The sequence below is a fragment of the Carassius gibelio genome, chromosome B20 (genome assembly GCF_023724105.1).
Source record: "Carassius gibelio isolate Cgi1373 ecotype wild population from Czech Republic chromosome B20, carGib1.2-hapl.c, whole genome shotgun sequence".
NCBI classification, from domain to species: domain Eukaryota; kingdom Metazoa; phylum Chordata; class Actinopteri; order Cypriniformes; family Cyprinidae; genus Carassius; species Carassius gibelio.
Genome location: NC_068415.1, coordinates 15,506,666 through 15,530,852, shown reverse-complemented (window position 1 = coordinate 15,530,852; position 24,187 = coordinate 15,506,666). Strand labels below are relative to the sequence as shown.

The following is a 24,187-nucleotide window of genomic DNA, read 5'->3' as shown; positions in this document are numbered from 1 at the left end:
CAGTGCCTCCCGAGCTTGGAGCAGCTTGTCCTGGACAACGAAACTCAAAATGTAAAAAATATTGGATAAAGAACATTCATAGCTTTCTAAAAACTAGAGCTGGGTAAACTACAATGTTTCAAAAAGTAGCATTCTAGTAGCATGTCAGTTTAACATGCATGGATATATGGAGCTTACCGTATGCATACCGCAATCATTAAGAGTTTTCTGGCCGAGATCGATGGTCATCTGGTAGCTTTCAACATCTTCTTCATTCCTATAGTGCTCCAATATTCTTACAACAGACTCAACGGTCTGGATTAGCATCCAGTGCTTTCGTAGCTGTGTATCAATGGTCTTATAATCTGGCTTCAAGCTGATGGTTTCTTTCAGCTGCTGTCTGACACTGTTGAAGAGCTCAGTGAGTGGACTGAGGTCCGTCGGACTGCCGAGTCGCTCTACCAGACAGCACTCAATGGTTTTAGCCTCTTTTTTTACTGTGAGCTCCCAAGAGGCTAGCTGCTCAATGACCAAATGGATTTTGTGCCTTTCTGCTGTCAGCTGGGATGGATAGAGATCTTTCGAAATGGCCTCAAGGTGGTCAGAGGCTTCTTGACATGTCATTCTCACCAAAGGCAGCTCCACCAGGACAGTCTGACAAAAGCGGAGCCTTACGTCATCTCCTACACTTGAGTCTTCAATCTGCAACAAGCTCTTCTTCACCGCCTCTCTGGAGTTCTCCATGTGCTGCCTTAAAATGAGGTACTCCTCATGCTCTTTGGCTTGCAGCTCCAGCAGATGTATTCTTCTTTGTAGGTCTAGTACAGCATTGAGCATCTCTTTCCTCCGAGGATCTGGACAGTAGGAAATTTCAGGCACTTTGCAGAGGAGCTCCATCAGCATGTGCTTAACAGGTTCAAGAGCCAAGAGTGAGTCCCTTGTTACGGGATACTTCTGCCTCGTGACATCAGCACTCATCTGTCTCAAGCTCTTCAGAGTGATGTTCTGTTCCTCAGCAGAAGATTCCTGAGCATGAATGAGTTCTTCAAGCACCCAGCGCAAGGCCCACTTACGGTTCACAACCCTAGATACCTCTTTTTGTAAGGCTGTTAGCCTATTGATGAGTTGAAAGCTTTCGGGTACATTCAGGCCGTGTTTCACTTCTTTCATTTCATCTAACAGAGTCTCCAGATTATTTGCTTGTCTCTCAGCATCCTTCAAAGCCTCTGTGCACACCTGAAGCTGAACCCTCAATTCTGGGATAGTAGTTTTAGGTTCAGAAGCCACTGTTTTACCAGAATCTTTTTCTAATACTGAGGTCAACCAAGAACTGCTGTCAGTGATCTGTTTCCACAGTCTTTCTCTAATATGAAACATTCTGTTCATTTCTGCAACAGCACATTCAGTCTTCTCTGTAAGCTTAACGTACAAATCCTCTAGGGCATCGAGGGTGGGTGACATGGGATCCTCCTTATTGAGTCCTGTAAGTTCTTCTCTAAGCTCTTTCAAAACAGAGGCCAACTGAAACCTCTTACGAGATGTTTCAGACTGCAGTTTCTTCATGTGACTGACCTGGTGACTTGCTTCTTCAGGAAACAGAGACAACCTTCTTCTGCTACTGACTTTGCTTTCTGTTTGCTTAGCCCATGTAACATAGTCCCTGATAATCCTCATGATCGGTGAGGAACCATTGCCATTTGAAGTCTGAGTGCTGATGTTCTCCTGAGTCAGAGCAAGCTGAGAATTCAAGCCCTGCATTGCGTCCTCCACATCTCTGAGCTCTTTTTTTCCAAGTGGACTTGAGGAAAGAGCCTGAGAGACCTCAAGAAGATACAAGTAGCGCTCTGTTAACACTGCCAGGTCTGCAGTTTTCACAGTCTCTTGTAGCGCGCTTTGGCTGTCCATCTGTCCTTGAGAGGGATGCGGAGAAACTGACTTCTCCAGAAGCTCCAGTTCATGGTGCAGCTCTCTGGCTGCTTGCAGGAGTGCAGCTACTTCTGCTGTGCAGATGTTAGCACACCACAGTTTGCTGGAAGCAACCTGCTCCATAGTTTGCCATCTCTCCTGTAAAGTCCTAAAAGGTTCAATACAGGTCACAGGTCCCTCTGTCTCACCCAGATGGGCTGAAATCTGAGAGCATGTCTGTAGGAGCTCCTCTAGTACGCCTCTCTTCTTCTGCATGTTCTTCAGGAATGCATTAAGCCTCTCCACTTGCAAGGTGCTGCTGTCAATGCAATCCCTTCAAAAAATGTGATAATTTGGTTACTTTTCAACATTTGAAGAATATTAATTATATTACAAATTGATTTATTTTCAAGTAAAGTTTAAACACTGAGGCACAGATAAAGGTAAACACATTTTAGAATCATCTCATCTATGGTAAAGATTAATTGACACACTCACACACATTGAGTTTCTGTGTTTAATGGGGACATTCCATGGGTGTAACGATTTTATACTGTATAAATTGTATTTTCTATACCCTTGCCCTACCCCTAAACCAACCCCTCACATCAAACTTTCAGTAGAAAAAAAAACCCTTCGTTTAGTATAACTGATAAGCTGTTTTCCTCATGGAGACCAAAAACTGTCCCTACAAGGACAAGAATTTTGTAGGGTTTACCTGAACACACACACACACAGAGACACACACACAGAAGAAGTCAAGGATGCTCACTGTGTCAGTGCACTGAGCTCATTGTTCAGGTTGTGTAAAGTATCCGCGAGAGCCTGTTTTTTCTGGTGGTACTGTGTGACCTGCTGGAGCTGTGTCTTTTTGTACTCCACCATAGTTGAGGTTTCCATCAGTACTGTGTTCCATCTGCCCTCTATGGTCTGCTCAGGCTTTGTAGAGCATCCTGCACTTGATTCACTTTGAGGCAGTCTAGCCACCTTCTCTAAGACATACTGCCGGCAGATCTACGACACACAGATAATTTCATAACATTTACTGTCAATTTAAATCGTTATAGTTATCTTCACTTGGGTGCATGATACATGAATGTACTGTATATAAATTTCATAATGTTTTAGTATTGGTTTGTCCCTTCTGCTAAAGGGACACTCAAGCTGCATAAACTCCAGAGGTTTATGTAAAACCTAATGTTTCACCAGCATGACTTCTCTAAGAATCATCTCGAGCTCCAATGGAAGCAAAAAGCTCACCTTTTAAACAAAGGAGTTGACATCATCAGTTACAAATTTGATAACATTTGACCTGGAAATAAGTTCTGCTTTATTTTAAGTCATTTTTGCTTGTTTGGAACAGCAGCTATGCTAAATGTCTCTATTTGCGTTTCCGTTCCTGACACGGGGTTGGCATCCTGAGGTCACTAGGAATTACAGCTTCAGTCTGGATCCAACCCTTACGAAGATCTGAAAGAGATGATGCCAGCCCCTCAGAGGACCTCAGATGATGCCAACCCTCAAGCAACATACAAAACGACCAAATTTTGCTAGAAGTTTAATCACAACATATAATCATTGCAGTTAATAGTGCTCACCGTCGGTTTGATTACATGTCATTAAGTGCATGAATTTTACCGTACATTTCTGCCATATGGACATCAACTTGACATAGTCTACTAAATATAATGTAGAACTTTAAAATAGAAACTAAAATTTTCTGTAAAGCTGCTTTGCAACGATTTATATAGTGAAAAGCACTATACAAATAAACTTGAACTGAATTTAAGTCATATGTTTTGTAATCAGACATCTGCTGAAGCTAATGAGGGGTTGTTCCGGCTTTTATCGAAAACGGTATATTCGATCTTTATGACTAGTACTCTTTTTGTTTAGCATCTTTTACTGTCAGCAGCTGTTCACAGCCGGCGGTTTTGGAGAAAGTGTAATGAGGTAATGTACTGTACCTCAGCTTCTTCCAGCTGATGAGTCATATGTGCAATGCTGAGTTTGGCCGGTTGGTACCGACATCTGAACACCCACAGGATAGCCCATGCCAGACTGCTCTCAGACTCGAAGAGCGATGAATTCTGAAACAAGGAATCTTTCCTTGATCTAGATTCCTACAAAAAAATTAAAGTATTACAATTTTTATAAAAATAGTTTTTAAATAACTGTATAATTTTTTTTAAAATAAAAAATAAAAACAAAAGTGAAAGAAACACACACACACACACACACAAAAATATGGACAGGAATAAAATGGTCCAGTTAAAAGCAGCACATATCACAGGAAATTCCTCCTTCCTGTGCAATTTCCTCCCAGACGACTTGAGGGAATATATGGTCTTCAAGTCAAAATGAACTAAAATGAGTTGATTAACAGATAAAAGTTATATTTGAGAGAAAAAGGTTAAGCTTGGTTTGAGCTTTTTGGTTTTGTACTTTTTTCTGAAGCCTTTTTTTCTGTCTAAAGTGCAAATGTATAGTTTACCAAAGCTGCTTGAGTTTTTGGGAACAATTCAGAATAAAATCAAAATGTGTTTACATGCAGAAACATACCTCAGAACTGTGACTGGTCACCAGTAGTGGCTGAACATTAGTGATGGTGTTCAGTAAAACGGCCCACACATGTGTCCCAGTAGGCTGCTCCATAGGCCTCGTTTTATCCTCACCGTCTGGTACTGATCCTCTGTTTTGGGGAATTTTATTCCTGGCAGATGGATGTGAATTGAATCTGTGCATTTCTTCATACTACAATAAAGCAAAAGTGTCTGAGTTCATATTTCAAGAAATTTCCCCACAACATTGCTTGCACCTGCTTTCAGAGCTCATTTAAAAGAGAAACAGCTCTGCTGTTGACTCGTTAAGTCACGGAAGAACAAGGAATGCTGCCCAGTTGGGAATTGAGTCTTCCCTCTAAAAGGCGTGGTGTGCCTTCAGGCCTAAAACGAACTCAGGAGGCGGTACTATAGGAAGTAATGCTAACAAAATCTACTATAACGACGCATGATGAAGTACTTGATCACAGAAACAATACTGAGTAACCGGTTATCAAAGCAAATGTATAAGTGCCACACTATAACCATGATAAAGGCTATAGGGTGATATCTATTGAATGCCAACACATGGAATGATGCGTGAATGATGAATGAAACAACATTCACAATTGTTGAACTAACTGCTTTGAGTGCACATAAAAATGGCCAATGCCAGTCTTTCGCACAGCTTGGAATAATTAGAACACATTCATATGATGAAAGTTCTTTCAGATCATTTTTAGAAACCGTGGGCATCTTAAATATTATAGAAGAAGAAAATTACTTTAAATTGACTCAACTTTTAAAATAATTTCAATCATTTTCATTCACTTATATTGTTTAGCAAAAGGTCTCTTTGAATGGACTGTGAATGGTGCAAAATGTAAAATGAAAGGCTTCATTTGAGCATGAAAAGAAATAATTTTGTTCTTGTAGCAAGGCATGGAAAGCTCACATCCCATGTGCCAAACAGCTATTACAAATGATTTCCTCCTGAATCATAAATTGTTAAATAAGATAAAAATAAAAATAAAAAAAATTCAATGACAAAAGGCGCATTAATAGTGCTTGAAAATTCAGGTATTGAACATGACCACCATGGTGTTTGAGAGTGATGTCAAATGAGACTTGTGCAATAGACTTGCCTGTATTTCTTTTTGTATTTCTATAAGAAAACAACAATTTTAATCTTACTTGCAAAGGGAAAGTGCCATCTGAATCCTCTGTCCTCCGAGCTTCAGCTTGGCCGAGCTGTGACTCTGATAGGACTGCGGTAAGAATTTGTGTTTTACAGTCAGCTGTCACAATAGATGAAGAATCCGTTGGGGTTAATTCGGAGTCCCCTGTATGTGTTGACTGCACAGACTCCACTGCTGCTAAAAGCACACTATCTATGGTACTAACATGGTCATCTCCAGCTAGTGAGAAGCTAGCATTTTCAAAATGTCCATCCTCTGTCTCAGTTTGATTCAAGGTCTCTTTCTGCACAGTGTCCACTGTTAGTTTGTCTTGTGTGCTCAATGGCTTTGCAGTGTTTGACTGACTAAAGTCTGAAGACACAGTCAGTGAAGTGTCTATGGTGTCCGGCAACCTGACTTCAGATGTTGGAAGGCTTTCTGAGTCAGTTGTGTTCTTATGTTCAGATTTACATGCGTTGTGCTTTTTATTACTGACATTGTTTGCTTTTTTTACACCAGCTGGTTTTCTGTTCTTGTTTCTACCTTTAGCTACTTTAGGAGGCTTTTGAAGGGATTTTGCTTTACTTGAAGCCGCTTCAGTGGTGTTTTTGTCAACCTCATCATGGCTCTCCAACACTGGGACATCCTGTTGGTGAACTACAGACCCGGACTTATTGCTTTCTCCAGTGTGAACATCCATTTGGCTTGATGTTTCTGCATCAGTGACTTCATGTTGCTTCTCTTTATCTTTTTGAACGTCAGTCTCCGTGATCTCAGGTGTTTGGGGTTGGATAAGCCTTGATGCCTTCTGTCCTGGCTGTATTTCAGAGCTACTTGATTTCACATTGGCCTCTTCAGATAAATCTAGCTCAGCCATTTGGCCTTCAGGTTGCTCAGTACCAGAGGAGATTGCCTGTTGATTTTTTACATCTGAATGAGAGAATTCATCTGTGGTTGAGTCTTTAGGACCTGTACAGCGTGTCTCTTGCAGTGATTGATACCAGTCTGATGATAATGCAGGAGTATCAACATCCAGGATGATGGTAAATACTTTCTTCGCAGTTCCAGAGCTTCCTTGATGCTTCCCTGGGTATGAAAGCATTGGGTCAAATGCTTGAGTAGATGAGTCTTTCTCTGGTTTAGGCCTGAAATCAAGGTCTAGATCAGAATGAGTGGGTTCAATATTATCAGTGTGGCTGGTTTCTTTAACCTGCACTTCTGATTTTGAAAGATCAGCATATAAATGTATAGGTTCATCAGAAGAGCTTATTGCATCATGTACTTCATCCACAGCTAAATCAACATTTGGTTTGACTTCCAAAAGTTTCAGGCCATCCTCTGACATCTCTGCGGTCCAATCATGAAAAACTGAAACAGTATCCCATTTAGCTGAAGAAGCCGGGACAGCTTGTGTTAGTGGGTTCTGGTTGGGTTTGGTAAGATCATAGTCCAGCACTATGGTAAAGACATGCTTTAATGATTCACAGGATGAGCCATGAGTGGATTTGAGGTCACTTTCTCTTAATACAGATCCAGTTCCATCCATCTCTTTAGATCCAGACACGAACAGCTGCTCATTTGAGTCGTGGCCTAATGGAAGGTTCCCAAGATCTTCGGTTGCTTGTTGTTCTGAGCAAGGTGATAGATCTTCTGTTTCACTAACTTCCTTTGTGGTCAAGAATTTTACATTCATATGATCCATGTCATCCACTTCACTGTCATCAGCAACCTGCACAACAAAAACATAACTATTATGACTCAAAATTGATAAAACATCATTTAGCAATATATGTGTGTTTATTAAGCTCCTGGATATTTGTTTTATATATATATATATATATATATATATATATATATATATATATATATATATATATATATATATATATATATATATATATATATATATATATATATATATAAATATATATAAATATATATATATATATTTTTTTTTATTATTATTTTTTTTTTTTTTTTTACTATAAATCTCATAAAACTAACTCCTAAATGGACTAAAAACTGAATTTTTCCACCTAAGAAATAGCCAGACCTCAATCTTTATCATTGCCTGATGCAGAAAGGCTTATCCATGCCTTTATATTGTCAAGGCTTGAATACTTTATTTTGGACTCCCTGATAAGTGTATCAATAAATTGCAATGTATTCAGAATTCAGACGTTAAGGTACTGATTTATACAATTGCTTGTCAGCAGATTTCCCAGATACTTTATAACTTCCCATACATGCACATATTGAATTGATTCTAATATTTAAAGCTATTCATGGGAAAGCCCCTGCTTATATTTGTAAACTTAGTTGTCTCTTATTCTCCACTTTTCTGGTTTATTTTCTTCAGAAGCCTTCATATAAATTAAAGTCTTTTCAAAGCCGTCTGAGTGTACTTTATTATTTTGTCGTTCTTTATTGTTATTATTTAACACTGTGTAGCACTTTGAGTTTCAGAAAAGTGTGATCTAAATAAAATGCATTATTATTGTTGTTATTATTATTATTAATATTAATAATCCTGCACCCAAGTGATTCACAAAGGCCTTTTATGTTGTCAGCATGTACACAACCCACTGTACCACACTTTCCAACTCTCTAAATAAACTGTTCTGAGAAGCCATCAGGCAGAGCAGAATAATGCACCTGCTTAAAGTGATGTGCCACAAAGCAAATCATCCAGCATCCAGCATTTTTCTGGTAAAAAACAAGCACTTAAAAGCAATGAGGTGCCGTCCTACATTAATGGCCCTAGGCGAAGAACAAAGTGGGTACTCCATTTAGCAGGTTTTAGCTAGGATAGAGTGATTTGTGCTCATGCCACCATGGTACACTCAATGACGTTTCTCCTGCCGACACTAAAACCAGATCCAGAAAGAAAAAAGAAGTGTACGTCTGTCAAAAGAGGTTCTGAAAAAGTTTTTGTACATTCAATAAAAATTCAGTGGAATCTAATGTTGTTTTGGACCCCACTTACATCTGTCAAAAGAGGTTCTGAAAAATGTTTAGTACATTCAATAAAAAATCAGTGGAATATAATGTTGTTTTGGACCACACTTACATACATTGCATGAAAAAAAAAAATATAATAACTTGTGTTCTACAGAACAAAGTCAAAAGTTTGGAACAATTCAAAGCAACTGATACTGCTTAATTGTACTCTATAAATGTACCAAAACCACTCCAAAAAATCTTTTCAAACACTTCCTGTGTAAGACGCACCACACTAACCTGAATTGACTGGAGCTCCTCTGTGGACACTCCAGGCTGCTGAGGCTCGATGCACTGAATGGAACATTGATCTAGATCAGAGTTCCCTTCTTTAGTCCTCTCGTCTTCCAAGATCTTCCTCAGGGCTGGTGTCTTTCCAAATATCGGTTGAGCTTCTGGAGAGAGAGCAGTCTGACCCTCTGGAGTACAGCTTGTCTGCAGGGCCTCAGACAGTTTCTCAACCTCTGTTAGGTTTCCGTCCACTTGTTCTACAGTCTACCAAGAATCCACCAAAGCAGTTAGTCTCATTACATTATGCATCTGGAAAAGACTTATCAAGGCTATCATCCCCACTGCAGTTTAAAGAAGGCTTTGAATTTAAAAGATTTAGCTTAAGGTCAAGTGAACTATATCTTCACTGAACACACTTAAAAATGACTAATATGATAAAGATGAAACTATAACCTCGGTGAGGAGTTTGAAACAAATACATTTCTAAAACAAAGCAAAAGTGTACGTTTAGTGGTACAGTATTTTACATTTGAGCGTGTATGATTGTGATTTGCTGCATCTTTTACCTTTAAAGCAGTCGAGCTGCCCTCTCTCTGACCCTGTAGAGAGTCCAGACCCTTGTGGCTCTGTTGTATTAAGATTGCACACTTCAGCTCCTCAGTCATATTCTCTCCACACACATCCTGAACAAAAAAATTAACACAATTACATATAAACAGGTACTGACTGCAGCAGAAATAGATGTCTGGGAACCTTTTATGGAGATACATTACTATTATTGCAAATTAAACACTTTTATAATAGGCAGTGCAAATAGAAATGATCGGTTCAAAAATTAATTTCAATTAGTGCATCAGATGCTTCCTTTATTATATGACGAACTGAAACATAATTTTAATTGCTGATAATAGACAGTTCATAACTCTTAGAACTGAATTAGTTACCAAGAAAACAAACTAATTTTAGTTCTCAAAGCTAAAAATGTTCTTCTTTCAGTTCAGGCATTTTAAAGATGCACACTCTTTGAGAACTAAAACAGACCCATGGCAAGAAAATGACCTGCACCGCTGTGAGTTTCCCCTCAGGTGTTACCCATCTGTTCACATCCTCAGAAAGCTTCAGATGCAGTTCACCGGCCCGGCTGCAGGCCTGCTCTTTGAAGTCCTGCAGCTCATCTTGTGTTGTGGACTGTTCCTCTGTTTTACCATTAGATTCAGACTGTATCTCTGGCACAGTATCTTCTGTTTTTTCAATCAAGGGCTTGATGTATTTAGGCTCTTGGACCATTTCATTTTTAGGTCTGTTTGGGTTCATTACTTGCTCTCTCTTCTCTATGACTAGCTCTCTGGCCATGCAGATGCTTTCTCCAAGGTGAGCTCCATCTTCAGCCAGCGTCTGTAGGTTTTCTAGACCTGCAATGCTGGCCAGAAGACTTATCTGCTGCAGTAATGCATCTGCCTGTTCTGCCTCCGCTTGCAACTGCTCCGATAAGCCCTGCCAGCCAAAACATTTGCATTAAAGCATTAGCTCATCAAAACACATTTTAGGTGAACTGATTGAAGGTTTAAATCAAGTGGTTTTTTTTGCTATATATACAAATACTGTATGTACAAGAGGCATTGTGTACATGTAGATCAAAACGGGCCAAAACTGAACTTCACCAGACTGCTGCAATGCATTTGAATGCGTTCTCAGCTCAGTCTTAAAGCATGAACATTCACCTGGATTGTTTTGAGGTCTAGAGGGCTCTCAGATGTGGTCAGTGCATTTGTGATAGTCTGAATGGAGGACAGGTGATCTACGATATCAGATGCCACCTTCTCCTTGGCAGCTTCCAGCTGTCTAAAAACATCACTGGTCTCAGAAAAGAGCTCCTTCACCTCTGCCATCTTCTTCCTCAGCTGGCTCTCAATCACCTTTAAAAATAAACTACAGTGAATTTGCTGAAATTTAAAGAGTGGTCAACGTGCTAGGCTGGTTAATACTGACACATGAGGTTTCCCTATAGCTATACATGGGTTTACCACAGTACATCACATCATTTTTGCATACAAATGTCATAACACATTGTCTAGAATTAATTAAAAAAATGAGCAATGTAAAAAGCTGCTGGTGTGTCCGAAATCACCTGTAGCTCCAGTGGGAGCTCGCGACTCTGCAGCTTCTCCTGGATCTCTGAAGATCTGCGATGGAAATATTCAATGTTCTCCTCTTGTATCCTGAGTTCATCCTAATATTGTTCAAGAAACTTTTATTATTATCAATGATAAAAACAGCTGTTTTTTGTGGAAACCATAATACAATAATACAATCCAAAATATTTAACATCTCCAATCCTAAAAATAAGTGTTGAAAGTTGACAAAGGTTTTACCTGCATGGCAGACACATCCTGCTCTGTCTGAAAGGGGTGTGACTCTGCAAGTGTCATCAGCTTTTGGGCGCTCCAGCCCTCCACCTCTCCAGCCAACAGTAGGAGTTTTTCCCACAGAGAAAAGCCAGCTTGTAGGTTGTCCAGATGACAGTCTGCCTTCTCGGTGACCTGAAATAGCAGGTTAATGCATACACTGAACATTATTTAAAAGAACAGAGTGAGATTATTTCAAATCACACTACGGCATTACTGAGGGAACATACATCAAGCCAGCGGTCCATGAGGGTGTCAGCCTCACTCTCAAACGGAGCGTCTGCACAGTCTGGGACCTTTCTCATCAGAGACTGCAGCTGTCGACACACAGCTCTGAACTCCTCCACCCCGTCCCCAAGACCACCGAGATCTGACTTTATACTGGTCACCTGCACGCATACACAAATATATAAGTCATGCAGTTATTTATACTCATTCTGTCCCCAGTTTTATCTAACGAATATGTTTTCTACATGTAGTTAACACTAAAAATCATCTGCAGTTTGTAGCAGAAATGAGTCTATCAGAGCTGTGTGCATTGAAACGAGAGCCGAACTCCTCAGGAAGTCATAAATCAGTTCTAGTGCCACAAGAACCAAGCAAGATAACCAACCAACCAACTTGTTCACACAACAGCTTTCAACATTAACACCAATAGAACAATTATTAACAATTTTAATTCGAAGAAGAGATTGTCAAATTTATTGTTCGTGATTGAAATGCAACGCTGGACATCACATGTAAACCCAGGAGATCAAGTTAAATACTTGCATTGACTTCCCCCATCCAGCAGAACCAGACTGAAATTTCTAAGGGGGAAGGGCTTTAAACCTTTGTCTTCACAGAAAAGTCCCTTTGCCAGAGAATGGCAAAGAAACTGCTTTTTGTACATTATATATGGACCAGAATGAACTCAAAAAGACTTATAAATGAATCATTCCATTGCTTAACTCCATATTAATTTATGTGTAACCCACACATTTGACTATCATGTATAATCACTTATTGTGTATGTCTTTTGATAACTATAGGATACATAGTCATGTCTAGTATTGACATAATCGAATTTTCTTGCTTGATATTGTCCTGACAATCATTTATTTGTAAAATATATCATAATCGTGTTATAGGAATCATGTCCAAAATTAGATCCTGCGAGGCAGGAACCACATGCTTGGTAAGATAAACAAATGATTTATGATACCCCCCGAGCCAAGACCATATCTGATTGGTCAAGGCAACATTTGAGGGGTGGCCCACAAGGAAGTTTAAATACTTTGGACACCATGAAATTTTGCTTTTAGTCTGCTTTTAGTTCCTAGCTGCTGCTATTAGCCATGTCTGTTTCTAGTCTCTAGCTATGCTTCTGCTAGCTTGTAGCATCTAGCCATGCGGTTTAGTCATCACTGTTTGAGCGCAGTTCCTGCGTGCTTCGGCCTGCCTGCTGCTACTATGCCACGATGAGAAGGAACACAACCTAGTCTCGTCAAACTTTATTTCTTTTCTTTTTCCGTTTGAGAGTTTCGTGTTCTGAGTTAAGTTTTGTAACGTCGAGTCTCCGAAGCCTGACCTCAGATGCCCGTTCAACTTCGACCAGCGCACACGACTCTGCACTTTCAGCCAACGCCCAACAACCACGGGCTTCCCAAGACGTCACTTCACTACTGAACTTCCAGCCAATCAGCGACACTGGGATACCCCTTTCAACGGGAGTCCCTTTCACAGAAAACGAAGGCAACGTATCCCCCAGATATTTGTTGTGCTGGTGTATCTAATATAATTTTAGTCACATTGAGGAACTCAATGCAAGGGCTAATTACGTGATTGATGGTTGTTCATGTCTATGCAATTTAACGTATTGCTGTAAACTTGGAATTCCATATTTCCATTCTCTTAAACTCATCTTTTCCTAACTTTCGATCTTCCTGCAACTTGTGTGAATGTGTGAGTGCGTGTGTTTATGTGTTAGATTAGTTTATATGTCTTAGATTTATCTAATAAAGCCTTATTCATATTGAAAAGAGAAGTATATTGTGTTTTGTGCTTACAAGTTAATGTCTTAAACTGCCGATCTTGTTACTGTGCTAATTGATAGTGTTTCACTATATTTTGGATATTAGTATCCAGCGCAGATTTGATGTTAAACGGCTCGTTCACTGAACCGCAGGTGCGTCTCCGTGAACAGCCGTGAAACAGTGATTCTGTTCAAATTCCCTTTAAAATCTTAAATGATTCTCTTTGAGCTAAATTGACCTGTTTCCGTTACAAGTTAATAGTGCCACCTGCAGTCCACCAAGAATGGAAGCACTGTAGTCAGGATTTTTCAGTATTTCTGTACCTTACTGATCAGGAGCTGCAGGTTGTCTTTGCTCATATAAGAGGCCTGATCACCAATAGTCTGCTCTGCTTTCTGCAAAGTGCTGCCCAAGCGATTTCGGCAGCTCTGGAACTTCTTCAGCAGTTCGCTCAAAGAGACACACTGTTCACGACTGAAACAGAAGCATGGAAAATGTGAAATGCCATTTCACCAAGGTGCTTTCCTATAATCGTGTGCATTTCTCATCACCTCTCTGTGACTGCTCTGTGTGCGTTTTCCCATTGCGTCTGCAGCTCGCTGATGGCGGTCTCTGAGGTGCTTGTCTGTGCACAAGTATTCCTCAGATCCTGAATCTCTGAGTGTAGTGCAAGCAGTTTGCTCTCCATGTCTGTCAGGAAGCGTAACCTGAGAAAGAGAGAGACACTGACTGAGACAGAGGTTTACAGTCTCCTTTACTGTAATCAAATTAGAGGTATAACATTCTCAGAAGTCATTCCACATTATTTTAACTATCTGAAATGGATCAAATATAGGTGCTACTGTGAGAAAGCACTCATTCATCAATCACAACATTTATAAATCGATCTTATTAATATATATATAAAAACAACATGTATATAAAACAACTGTTATTTTAATTGACATAACTATCAACTTTTATTTTTGTGTAAAATTAAACGGAGTTAAATTAAACATGCTTTAGAAATATTGTATGCAAAACAGAAAAATTTGCCCTAATTTGTTGTTGTATTTTAATTTATTAAATTAAAATTACATATTACAATTGCTCTTTTGATTAATATAACTTGCAAACTAAGCTAAATTATGATTAAATTTAAAAAGTACTAAAAATGTTAATTAAAAAAACTGCAATTTACAATATAACAATGGATGATTTCTAAAGCACATTTGAAATATTGTATGCATAAAAAGAGGAAAAATCCTGTTTAATTCAATGTATTATTATTATTTTTTTTATTCCCACTGTTATTTTAATACATTTCACGTTAACATTTTGGTTTAATTTAAGTTAGCTTCCAAAACATTGTATACAAAACAAAAAAAGAAAAAAAAACATAAGCAGTCTTATTTTAAAGACTGCTGACCTGTGCTGTAATGCAGGAAGTGTGGGCTCCTTCAGGCCATGTTTTTCGAGTGCTGCCAGCACCTCCCTCAGGGCGACCTGCAGGCCCATCCTCTTCCTACCGAACGCTCTGTCCCTCTGTTCTCCCTCCGCTCTTCCTTTCCCTCCTCGGTCAGTCTGTTTCAGCCCTACACCCAGTCTGCTCTCAACCTCTTCGGCACGCAGTGTCAGAGCTGACACCATCTCATGACAGCTGCCTGGTTTCTCATCAAGAGTTATTCTCATGCCAGCTTCATCCAGCATTCGGTCTAGCTGAACCGAATCTTCCCTGGCCTGCTGAAGGCTTTGCCGGATGGAGACTGAACTGCGATTTGATGTGCTGTGAGCTGCATTAAGGTTGGCATTCAACTGCTGGAGATGTGATAAGAGGTTCATGAGGCCCATCAGGGCCGATTCACTCTTCCTCAGACATTGTCTTTGCTGGTCCAAGCACTTTGTGCGGTCGTGGAGATTTTGCTGAAGGGGAAGATGAGCTTGGAGCTCAATGTGACTCAGATCAGCAGCGTCACTAAGTGAACCACCACTCTTATCAAGCAGAAACAGCTCTTTCTCGATACTTTTATCTAAAAGCTAAACAAAGAACAAAGAGGTCAGTTTGAACATGCAAAAGTAAGGTACATTATGCAAATATCAGAATGTATGCTTTGAATGAGGGAGCAAATATTTCTTAAAGGTAAAGGTTTTTTCCTAAGGAAAGCACAGCATGTTTCGCCTGTGAACAGATGCTCTACAAAACACGTCACAAAAAATAAATAAATTGGGACATGGTTCTAAGATACACAACTAACTATGGAAAATATGCTATAAAAAAATCAAACAAACAAAAAACACATTGTGTCAGTTGTCTGAATAGTGATTGTGAGGTGGGAAAAACATTTAGATCTGTAAGAATGAAGATGAAATTAGGGGATAACTTACCTTTAGTTCTTCATGTAGATTTTTGGGATCAGCAATGGCAAAGTTTCTGATATTTAGAGGTTTTTGACTGATCTGTTTGATCTGATCAGAAATCAGTCCAATCTGAATATCCGCTGACTCCAGCAGCTCTGCCGCAGTTTCAAGGGACTTTACCCTGAGCAATATATATAATAACATTATAATTGTGTCACTTAAAGGGTTAGTTCACCGAAAAATGAAAATTATGTCATTAATAACCCTCATGTCTTTCCAAACCCGTAAGACCTTCCGTTTATCTTCGGAACACAGTTTAAGATATTTTAGATTTAGTCCGAGAGCTCTCAGTCCCTCCACTGAAACTGTGTGCACGGTCTACTGCCCATGTCCAGAAAGGTAAGAAAAACATCATCAAAGTAGTCCATGTGACATCAGAGGGTCAGTTAGACTTTTTTGAAGCATTGCAAATACATTTTGGTCCAAAAATAGAAAAAAATAAAATTTTATTCAGCATTGTTTCTCTTCCGTGTCTGTTATGAGAGAGTTCAAAACAAAGAAGTTTGTCATATCCGGTTCGCGAACAAATCATTCGATGTAACCCGGACCTTTTGGAACCAGTTCACCAAATCAAACTGAATCGTTTGTAACGGCTCGCGTCTCCAATAAGCATTAATCCACAAATTACTTAAGCTGTTAACTTTTTTTCAAACAAACCAATATCCCGGAGTAATTCATTTACTCAAACCGTACACTGACTGAACTGCTGTGAAGAGAGAACTGAAGATGAACACCGAGCCAAACCAGATAACGAACAAAAGATTGACTCGTTCTCGAGTCAAGAACCATTTCTGTCAGACTTCCCATCACTACTGGTGATCTGAAAACCGATGCAACCGGTTCTCGACTTGAACGAGTCAATCTTTTGTTCGTTATCTGGCTCGGCTCGGTGTTCATCAGCAGTTCAGTCAATGTACTGTTTGAGTAAATGAATTATTTATTTCGGGATATTGGTTTGTTTGAACTCAGAGGGAGAGTCAGCCACATTAAAAAAAGTTAACAGCTTAAGTCATTTATGGATTAATACTTATTGGAGACGCGAGCCGTTACAAACGATTCAGTTTGATTTGGTGAACTGGTTCAAGAAGAACCGGTTACATCGAGTGATTCGTTCACGAACCGGATATCACAAACTGCAGTGTTGTGAACGCACTCACAACAGACCCGGAAGAAAAGACAATGTTGAATAAAGTCATATTTTTTGCTATTTTTGGACCAAAATGTATTTTCAATACTTCAACAAATTCTAACTGACCCTCTGATGTCACATGGACTACTGAAGATGTTTTTTATTACCTTTCTGGACATGGACAGTATACTGTACATACATTTTCAAAGGAGGGACAGAAAGCTCTCAGACTAAATCTAAAATATCTTAAACTGTGTTTAGAAGACGAACAGAGGTCTCAAGGGTTTAGAACAACATGAGGGTGAGTCATAAATGACAGAATTTTCATTTTTGGGTGAACTAACCCTTTAAACACTTATGGCTAACAGTAGCTCTGCTCCAAAACCAAGCAAGCTCCCTTGCAACAAGGTCATGGTACTTTATAAGTGACAGATTTGAACCTACTTACGAATGACAAGACCACAAAAATAGAGCTCCATATGGGAGGCCTGAAAATTGATTACAACTGAGTTTGACAAAGAAGTTCATTTTTATTTACTCTAAACTTTTTCATACATACTTTTCAGAAATTAACGACAAATGTTTAAATTAAAAACATGTTTCTTTATGCACAGAGTTTGTCTCATTTTGGATTGCCTACATGTGTCTCACCTGGCCTGAACGTACATCTGTTGTTTCCTCCACTGTTGAACGAGCTGAGCTCTCTCCTGCTCCATTTTACAGCCATCTTCCATGTGCTGAGAGCTCTGTGAACACTGAAGCTCAAACTCACGCCACAGAGCCTCCGTCCGGTCCTTAAGAGCCTAAATAAGCATGCAACTATTTGTATACAAAACACACCCAAAATGCAGGAAAGTGGTAAAGGAGACTAACCAGTATGTTCTGGAGTTGAGTCCTCAATGAGTCAGCAGAGATATTGGCATTGCTGCCGGGGCTGATGGGAAACTCTGATTCCAGCTGCTGACTGTTGTTAAGCAGTTGCTGCTGGAGAACTGACTGTGCAGCACTGTAGCTGAAAAAATTTGCAAATAAATGCCTATAAATATTAATTTTTAGAGTTAAACTATGAAATAAATAATGAATACAATTGAAATGTATTTATTTATTTCATAAAGTAATCATTACGAGCATTTTAATAGTTAGCAGCATATAAATTGCATATAGAAAAGTCCTAAAAATGTATTTTTAGGAAAGCCAGTTACATCCTTATATAGTATTGACAGAACACGTTAATATATCCATTTCTTGAAAGTAAATTGTATCTAAAATGTTTACCCGCTCGGAGTTTCCTGTGCTGAACAGGGATGGATGACGGTCCTCTCTGGTATCTGTTTTATCTCCACGATGTTGGTCTGGACAACAGCCTATGAGAGAGAAGGACCACAGCGTCATTACAAGGGCTCAAACGACCCCAGAACAAGGGAATACGCTCTTCAGCAGCCCTAGCCAATCTCAGCAGATTAACTCCTCTGAGCTGTCCACGTGCTTAAGAAGGTCAGCAACATCCAATCAGAGCTGAGAAGTTCTCACAAGGTTTATCTCCATGTTTGGCTACAAGCAATCTTGACCATGCCAAGAAAACATGCCATGTTAACACTGGGCAGGTATAGAGCTCACAGATGCTCAAGTAAAGTACCTGCCAGTGTAAAGTCAAACTGGTGTGAGAGACTGAGAAAGAATAATGAAAAAGTATACTGCACTGATCAAAAAGAGATAAAACACAGCACATGATCACGTGTACCTGTGAGTGGACACGGCTCAGGTCTGCTACCCCCCTGCTGTGAACAGACAGTACCACAGACATTTAGATAAACATAACTATAATTACTACATACTAAACCTAACACTGTTTATGTATATACTGTGACTGTGAGGTATGTACTGTAAGTAAACACAAATATATAAATGACCACTTTAGTTCATTTAGTCTGTCGATAATAAAAGCCAGAGTTTGAAAAAGACATGCAATAATATTCTCTGAAATTTGGGGTAGTTCACTGGTCAAAAAAGTATTATTACAATTTAAAATAACTAGTCTAATTTCTAAAAGAATCCTTCAGAAATTATTTAAATATACTGATTTGGTGCTCTAGAAAAATAATAATTGTCAATACAGAAAAAGGTGTACTACTTAAAACACCATTTATTTGAAATAGAGAATACATTTTCCACTATTGTCCATGTATTTACTATCACTTTAAATCAATTTTATGTATTTCTGCTTAACAAAAGCCTGAATTTCTTTATTTTTACATCTATAAAACAATTTACAAATTGACCTCAGTCTTTTGAACAGTAGTGTACCATAAGTATTTTTTTAACAACAACAACAAAACAATGCTTTTACATGTGACAGACAGGTCTTGAAGCATTACAATTATAATAAAATATCATAAAATAAAACAAAAAATATACTTATAATTTTATTTCTAAAACACATACTGTATCAGAATATATATTATTAATTTAATATAACAGATATTTCCATTATGTAACCCCAGCATTTCCACTCAAGTTTCTTACGTACCCATCCTGACATGGTGCAAAGTCACTTGTGGAGTGTGTGTGGCATTGAACATTCTCCGCCCTCTCTGTGTCGGTTCTCTGATGGGTGGTGCTGGGAAGAACACTCTCTGTGGCCTGCAGAATCTCTGAAATTCTTCTCAAGGCTTCCAGATGCACTGAACGCTCGGCTTCTGTGGCACATACCTGAGGTTTAAACCCAAAACAAACTCATTTCAAACTCTTCGACAATAATGATATTTATATTTTTATGTATATAAGTCATATAAAATGTTTTATAATAAATAGATTTACTACGACAAAAAAATATTACAACATATCCATTTGTTCATTAATTAAAAAAAATAACTAAATTAACAAATTACAATTGTGGTTTGGGGATAAGCATCAAGATTTATACTAATGGGAGTTCCCACTACAGGTAATGAGGCTTGCTAACATGGATAACTGGTAGTGATAAGAGATATGGATGCAAAATATGATGATATAGCTGAAAAGAAAACAAGTAACCATCTATATAAATCTGTCAAAACATGCATGCAGTAAATAAATGATCCAAGTTACAACAAAATCAACTGTTGGTGATTTAACCATTATAAAATTATAAAACTGAGGGTTAAATAAAAACTACTGGATAAGGTTTAATAACATTCAGAGACTTAATGGACAGGAATAATCGTCATAAACTGAAAAAAAAATTTAATTGAGTAAACGTGACAATACTGAGCAAAGAAGAGACTAATTTAGACTTAATGAAGTTATGTTCACGTACAGAGGCATGTAGATTAAGGAATGTGTTCCCTGCACACACACAGAATTACACTGCCGAAATAACAGGACAGGGTGTTATATTATATACACACAGTAGTAGATCCATCAAAAGATGCTGAGATTTAATCATTAATGCTGGGACAAAGTCACATAAGGACCATGATTTTAGGAAACTTTCTTTGCATTGTTATGCAGCTGACACAAAATTATATATACCATTGAAAGTGAACAATTCCATTTTTTTTTATTATTATTTAAATGTATTAAAACAGAGTTTGCTGTATTTAATCCTTCTGATGGGTATGATACTCAGAATCTCAATCTGGAGCAATTATCTTGATTCCATAAACCAGTTGTAAAAAACCTGGGTGTGCTATTTGATAGTTCCCTTAAGTTTGATTTTACAACTTGATTGTAAAATCTTGCCAAAAGCAAAGCCTTGGCTCTCCTGCAAAGGCTTTAAAAAGGTCATTCATGCCTTTATCTCTGCCCGTCTTTATTACTGCAACTCTATCTATGTAGGAATAAACAAACTATCTATTTCTATTCTAAAAAGATTGTGGAACAGTCTTCCACTGAATATCAGAACAGCTAAAACATTGTCAGATTTTAAGGCTTAATTAAAAATTCATCCATTTCTCTGTTTTTTTATGTATTATAGAGATCAATTTGATATCTTTAAACTGTTTTGCTCTGTTCTGAATTTTGTTCTATATGTATTATTGTTAGATACATGCACTGTATCACATTTCAGTACACATAGCCATACATGCATGCATTTTTAAATAAAACACATTCATGCATTAATTTAATAATAACCATGTCCAAACAGACCATACATGCCAACATGTTTTAATGTATAGGTGTGGGTTGTTATTCCTAAATAAAGAAATATTGAATGTGCCTTTAAAACTTATCAGGAAAACATAAATGGCAGGAAAATGTGAGTAATTTGCAAACCCTGCCTAAACCTATCACAACAATTCAGTTTTGGTTTGTGTTTACTACTCTTCAGAGTAGCACACACTAATGCTCAGCTAGCAGGACCATGACCTCTTTCTTACCTCCCATTGGGCTCTGACTGACTGAGAGAGGAGGTCCATGTCTCTGAGATGGGCATCGGAGCAGAAATCACCCATTCCCTTCACAGCTTCTAGAAACACCTCCAACACTAAAGGCCTGAGAAGACGTGACACGGACTATAAAACAAAACGAAATTAGCAGTCATTAACAGCTTCTGTGTATGTGTTTTGACCAACCATATGTTTTAAACCATTATTTGATTGAATAATTATTGGACTGAAATGGCCATACCTGTTTTTTCTTGGCTTGTTTTTTAGATCTGTCTCTGGTGCTGATCACTGTGATGACATCCCGTATGTGTTCATCCAGGTGTTGTTTTGCTTTATCCAGTCTGCTCCTGGCCAAAGCCTGAGCTCTGGCATACACCTCATTCTGTATTGGGACATGGGGAACACCTGGAGCCTCTGATGGCTGTGGAAAGCTGCGACTCTTGGATAGAACCCTTTGTCTTTGGTGTTGGGTTGTCACAGAGGTCTGAGGTTGCCTTTTCGGTGTAGAACCAAGGTTCTGTGCGACTGGAGATCTTTGTTGAGTCACTGTTACCGGTGTAGGCAAAGTACTTGGGGAGGATGCAAGCATGGTAACAGGGAGAGTTTGTGATGGCTCATAGGGTTTTGGAAAACTGTGACTTTTGACCAGAACCTTTTGTCTTTGGTGTGGGGTCACCAAGGAGGTTTGTGGTTGCCAATTTGATGGTGAATCAAGGTGCTGCGTGACTGGCATTCTTAGTTGAGTCATAGTAACCGATGTAAGCAACATGCTTGAGCTCGACACAGTTGAAGAGAAAGACTGTAGAGGGTTTGAATGTTCAATGCCACTGCTTTGGCTTGAGTCCAAAGAGATAACCTGAAGGTCTGATGGTCCAAAGCCTCGGGTTTCGCCTGAGTCTACAGATATAATCTGGAAAGAGTCTAATGGTCTAAAACCACTGGTTTGGCTTGAGTTGGCAGAAACAACCTGTTGCTCTGATGGCCCAAAGTCACTGGATTGGTTTGGGTCTACAGAGATAACCTGTAAAGGTCCAAAGCCACTGTTTTGGCTTGAGTTTACTAAGGCAGCTTGAAGGTCTGATTGTCCAAAGCGATTGGTTAGGCTTGAGTCTACAGAGATCAGTTGAACCTCAGTTTGGGGTTTCAACTGAACGTTCCTGCTAACAACAGAAGTCATCAAAGGCTGTTTGAGCTCTGCATACTGTATTTGGCATACAGTTTTGCTTTGGGCTTTTGGAGATTTTTCATGAATCTGGGGGAGAAACTGGGGCTGTATGCCACTGGTGGTTTCCAATTGTGGCTGCAGCTGAGAAAAATGGAGTTCTTGGTTTTGATGTTCTACTGGACTCTCTAGAGAACATTTGCTGATTTGGAAGAATGTCTGATCCTGATGGTGCTGAATGATTCTAGTTTGGGATTCAGGCTGACAATGTGCCTGCACAAAAACCTTGGAAGCAGGCTGCAGTCCGACAGGCTGTCCTTCACGCTTCACTCCATGAGAACTGAGCATCTCAGTAACCTCCTGACGAACATAGAGAAGGGTGTGAGAAGTTACAACATTATGATTTCGAGCATCCCTTAACTGATACTGGCCTGCAATGAAATTCACCTGACAGTGTGAGACAGTTCGTTTCAGTTGGTCTTGTATTGCCATTGTGTTGAGGTAAGGAAGGGAGGAATTCTTTTGCACCGATGTCACCAGCACCTGCAGGTCCTCACCTTCTGTCACCACCTGTCCTTCCAACTGTAGACCTCTGGAGATCAGTGCCTGCAATGGGAATTATAAGAGACAACAATGTGAAAGCACTGTTTTAATCAACCAAATTTACTCTTTGTTAATTGTGCTTACTTTAGCCCTGGGATGTGGGCCCTGGTGGCCCCTGTGCTGCCTTTCTTTTAGGTGGTGGCAGACCTCTTGGGCTTCGTTGCTCCAGTTTTCAAGCTCAGCCAGCCTGCCCTCGAGCAGAGATGCGGCTTTCTGGAGTCTCTCACACACCTGATCCACCCGCGTCAAAGTCTCAAGTGTCTGCCAAGAAACATGTCCACAGAATAGTTCACTTCCAAGTTAAATTATTCTCATTAGAGAAACTGAGTGTTTAGAGCATTGGTAGACAGCGCGGGGTCAGGGTTTTTTTTTCCAAACCACATGTCACGCTTCTATGAAATTATCTGGAGTAATTATTTCACCTTACATTTACAGTTTGTATAGGTTAAACCTAAATTTTGCCTGACCTCCGGAAGAGTTTGTATGAATTTCTGAAAAGTTTCATCTTTGCAGTCTGGAGATGGGGACAAAGAGTTCAGCTTGAACTCAGACATCTTCTTGGTTATGCCCTGAGTAAAAAAAAATACAAGCATAAAAAAAAAACCACATTAAGAAAGACATATAAAACAATGAAGAAGCATCTAGTATAACAATACAATGAGTGTGAAGTACTACAGCTAGGCCAGAAAGATCAGTATACCTGGAGTTTCTTTCTGTAAATACGTAGAGGTCCAGATAACACCACAACTGTCTCTTTGAGCACCCAGCTGGCTTCCTGCATCAGGGAAGCTTGGACACCTGGGACTGCAGATATGGGCTGAGGGGCCACTGCCTGAAAACATGCCATTTACAACAGAATGAGCACTTTATTGTTAAACAAGATCATCTTTTTTTTTTCCAACAATCACAATCTTTTCAAGGGTGTAGAATGTTAAAAGACAAACAAGATCAATAACATGCTTTGATGAACAGTAAGCAAATATGTAGAAATAGAATGCTTCTGTGGTTTGAAACACAATGGACTACACAGTGTATTACTCAAAGAAAGTGAAAAATAGTAGTTACAAGTTATGCAACTTGCAGACAAAATCGAAAAAGGCTGGGTCTTGACATTTTAAAAGACAAAACTCTTTATTAAATCCAGTAGAACAAGTTCAAATTGACAAAAAAAAAAAAAAAAACAGGATCCAAAATAAACTTTTTGCCACACCTACTTGCGAATGAACTAAGCAAATGCACCAGCCATAAATATTTCTTACCAGCTAGGAAACTTTAT

At 39.0% G+C, this 24,187-nt stretch overlaps 1 protein-coding gene across 5 annotated transcripts in view; it reads right to left on the bottom strand.

Annotated features, from left to right (window-relative positions):
• Positions 1–24,187, bottom strand: part of LOC127983691 (nesprin-2-like) — an 83,653-nt gene that overhangs the window by 42,408 nt on the left and 17,058 nt on the right. For all 5 annotated transcript variants that reach the window (XM_052585911.1, XM_052585912.1, XM_052585910.1 and 2 more), the window contains 28 exons: positions 23,612–23,743; positions 23,379–23,480; positions 22,996–23,172; positions 22,756–22,914; positions 21,388–22,668; positions 21,138–21,272; positions 19,307–19,488; positions 18,521–18,557; positions 18,055–18,143; positions 17,653–17,791; positions 17,431–17,582; positions 15,618–15,771; positions 14,662–15,269; positions 13,805–13,960; positions 13,577–13,727; positions 11,469–11,627; positions 11,206–11,373; positions 10,962–11,063; positions 10,555–10,749; positions 9,893–10,327; positions 9,400–9,516; positions 8,843–9,097; positions 5,619–7,331; positions 4,447–4,638; positions 3,852–4,007; positions 2,657–2,898; positions 178–2,218; positions 1–30 (listed from right to left, as the gene is read on the bottom strand). The exon at positions 1–30 is cut by the window's left edge and continues 305 nt beyond it. In XM_052585911.1, coding sequence (XP_052441871.1) covers positions 1–30; positions 178–2,218; positions 2,657–2,898; positions 3,852–4,007; positions 4,447–4,638; positions 5,619–7,331; positions 8,843–9,097; positions 9,400–9,516; positions 9,893–10,327; positions 10,555–10,749; positions 10,962–11,063; positions 11,206–11,373; positions 11,469–11,627; positions 13,577–13,727; positions 13,805–13,960; positions 14,662–15,269; positions 15,618–15,771; positions 17,431–17,582; positions 17,653–17,791; positions 18,055–18,143; positions 18,521–18,557; positions 19,307–19,488; positions 21,138–21,272; positions 21,388–22,668; positions 22,756–22,914; positions 22,996–23,172; positions 23,379–23,480; positions 23,612–23,743 — 9,459 coding nt within the window. The remainder of the gene's footprint in view (positions 31–177; positions 2,219–2,656; positions 2,899–3,851; positions 4,008–4,446; positions 4,639–5,618; positions 7,332–8,842; positions 9,098–9,399; positions 9,517–9,892; positions 10,328–10,554; positions 10,750–10,961; positions 11,064–11,205; positions 11,374–11,468; positions 11,628–13,576; positions 13,728–13,804; positions 13,961–14,661; positions 15,270–15,617; positions 15,772–17,430; positions 17,583–17,652; positions 17,792–18,054; positions 18,144–18,520; positions 18,558–19,306; positions 19,489–21,137; positions 21,273–21,387; positions 22,669–22,755; positions 22,915–22,995; positions 23,173–23,378; positions 23,481–23,611; positions 23,744–24,187) is intronic.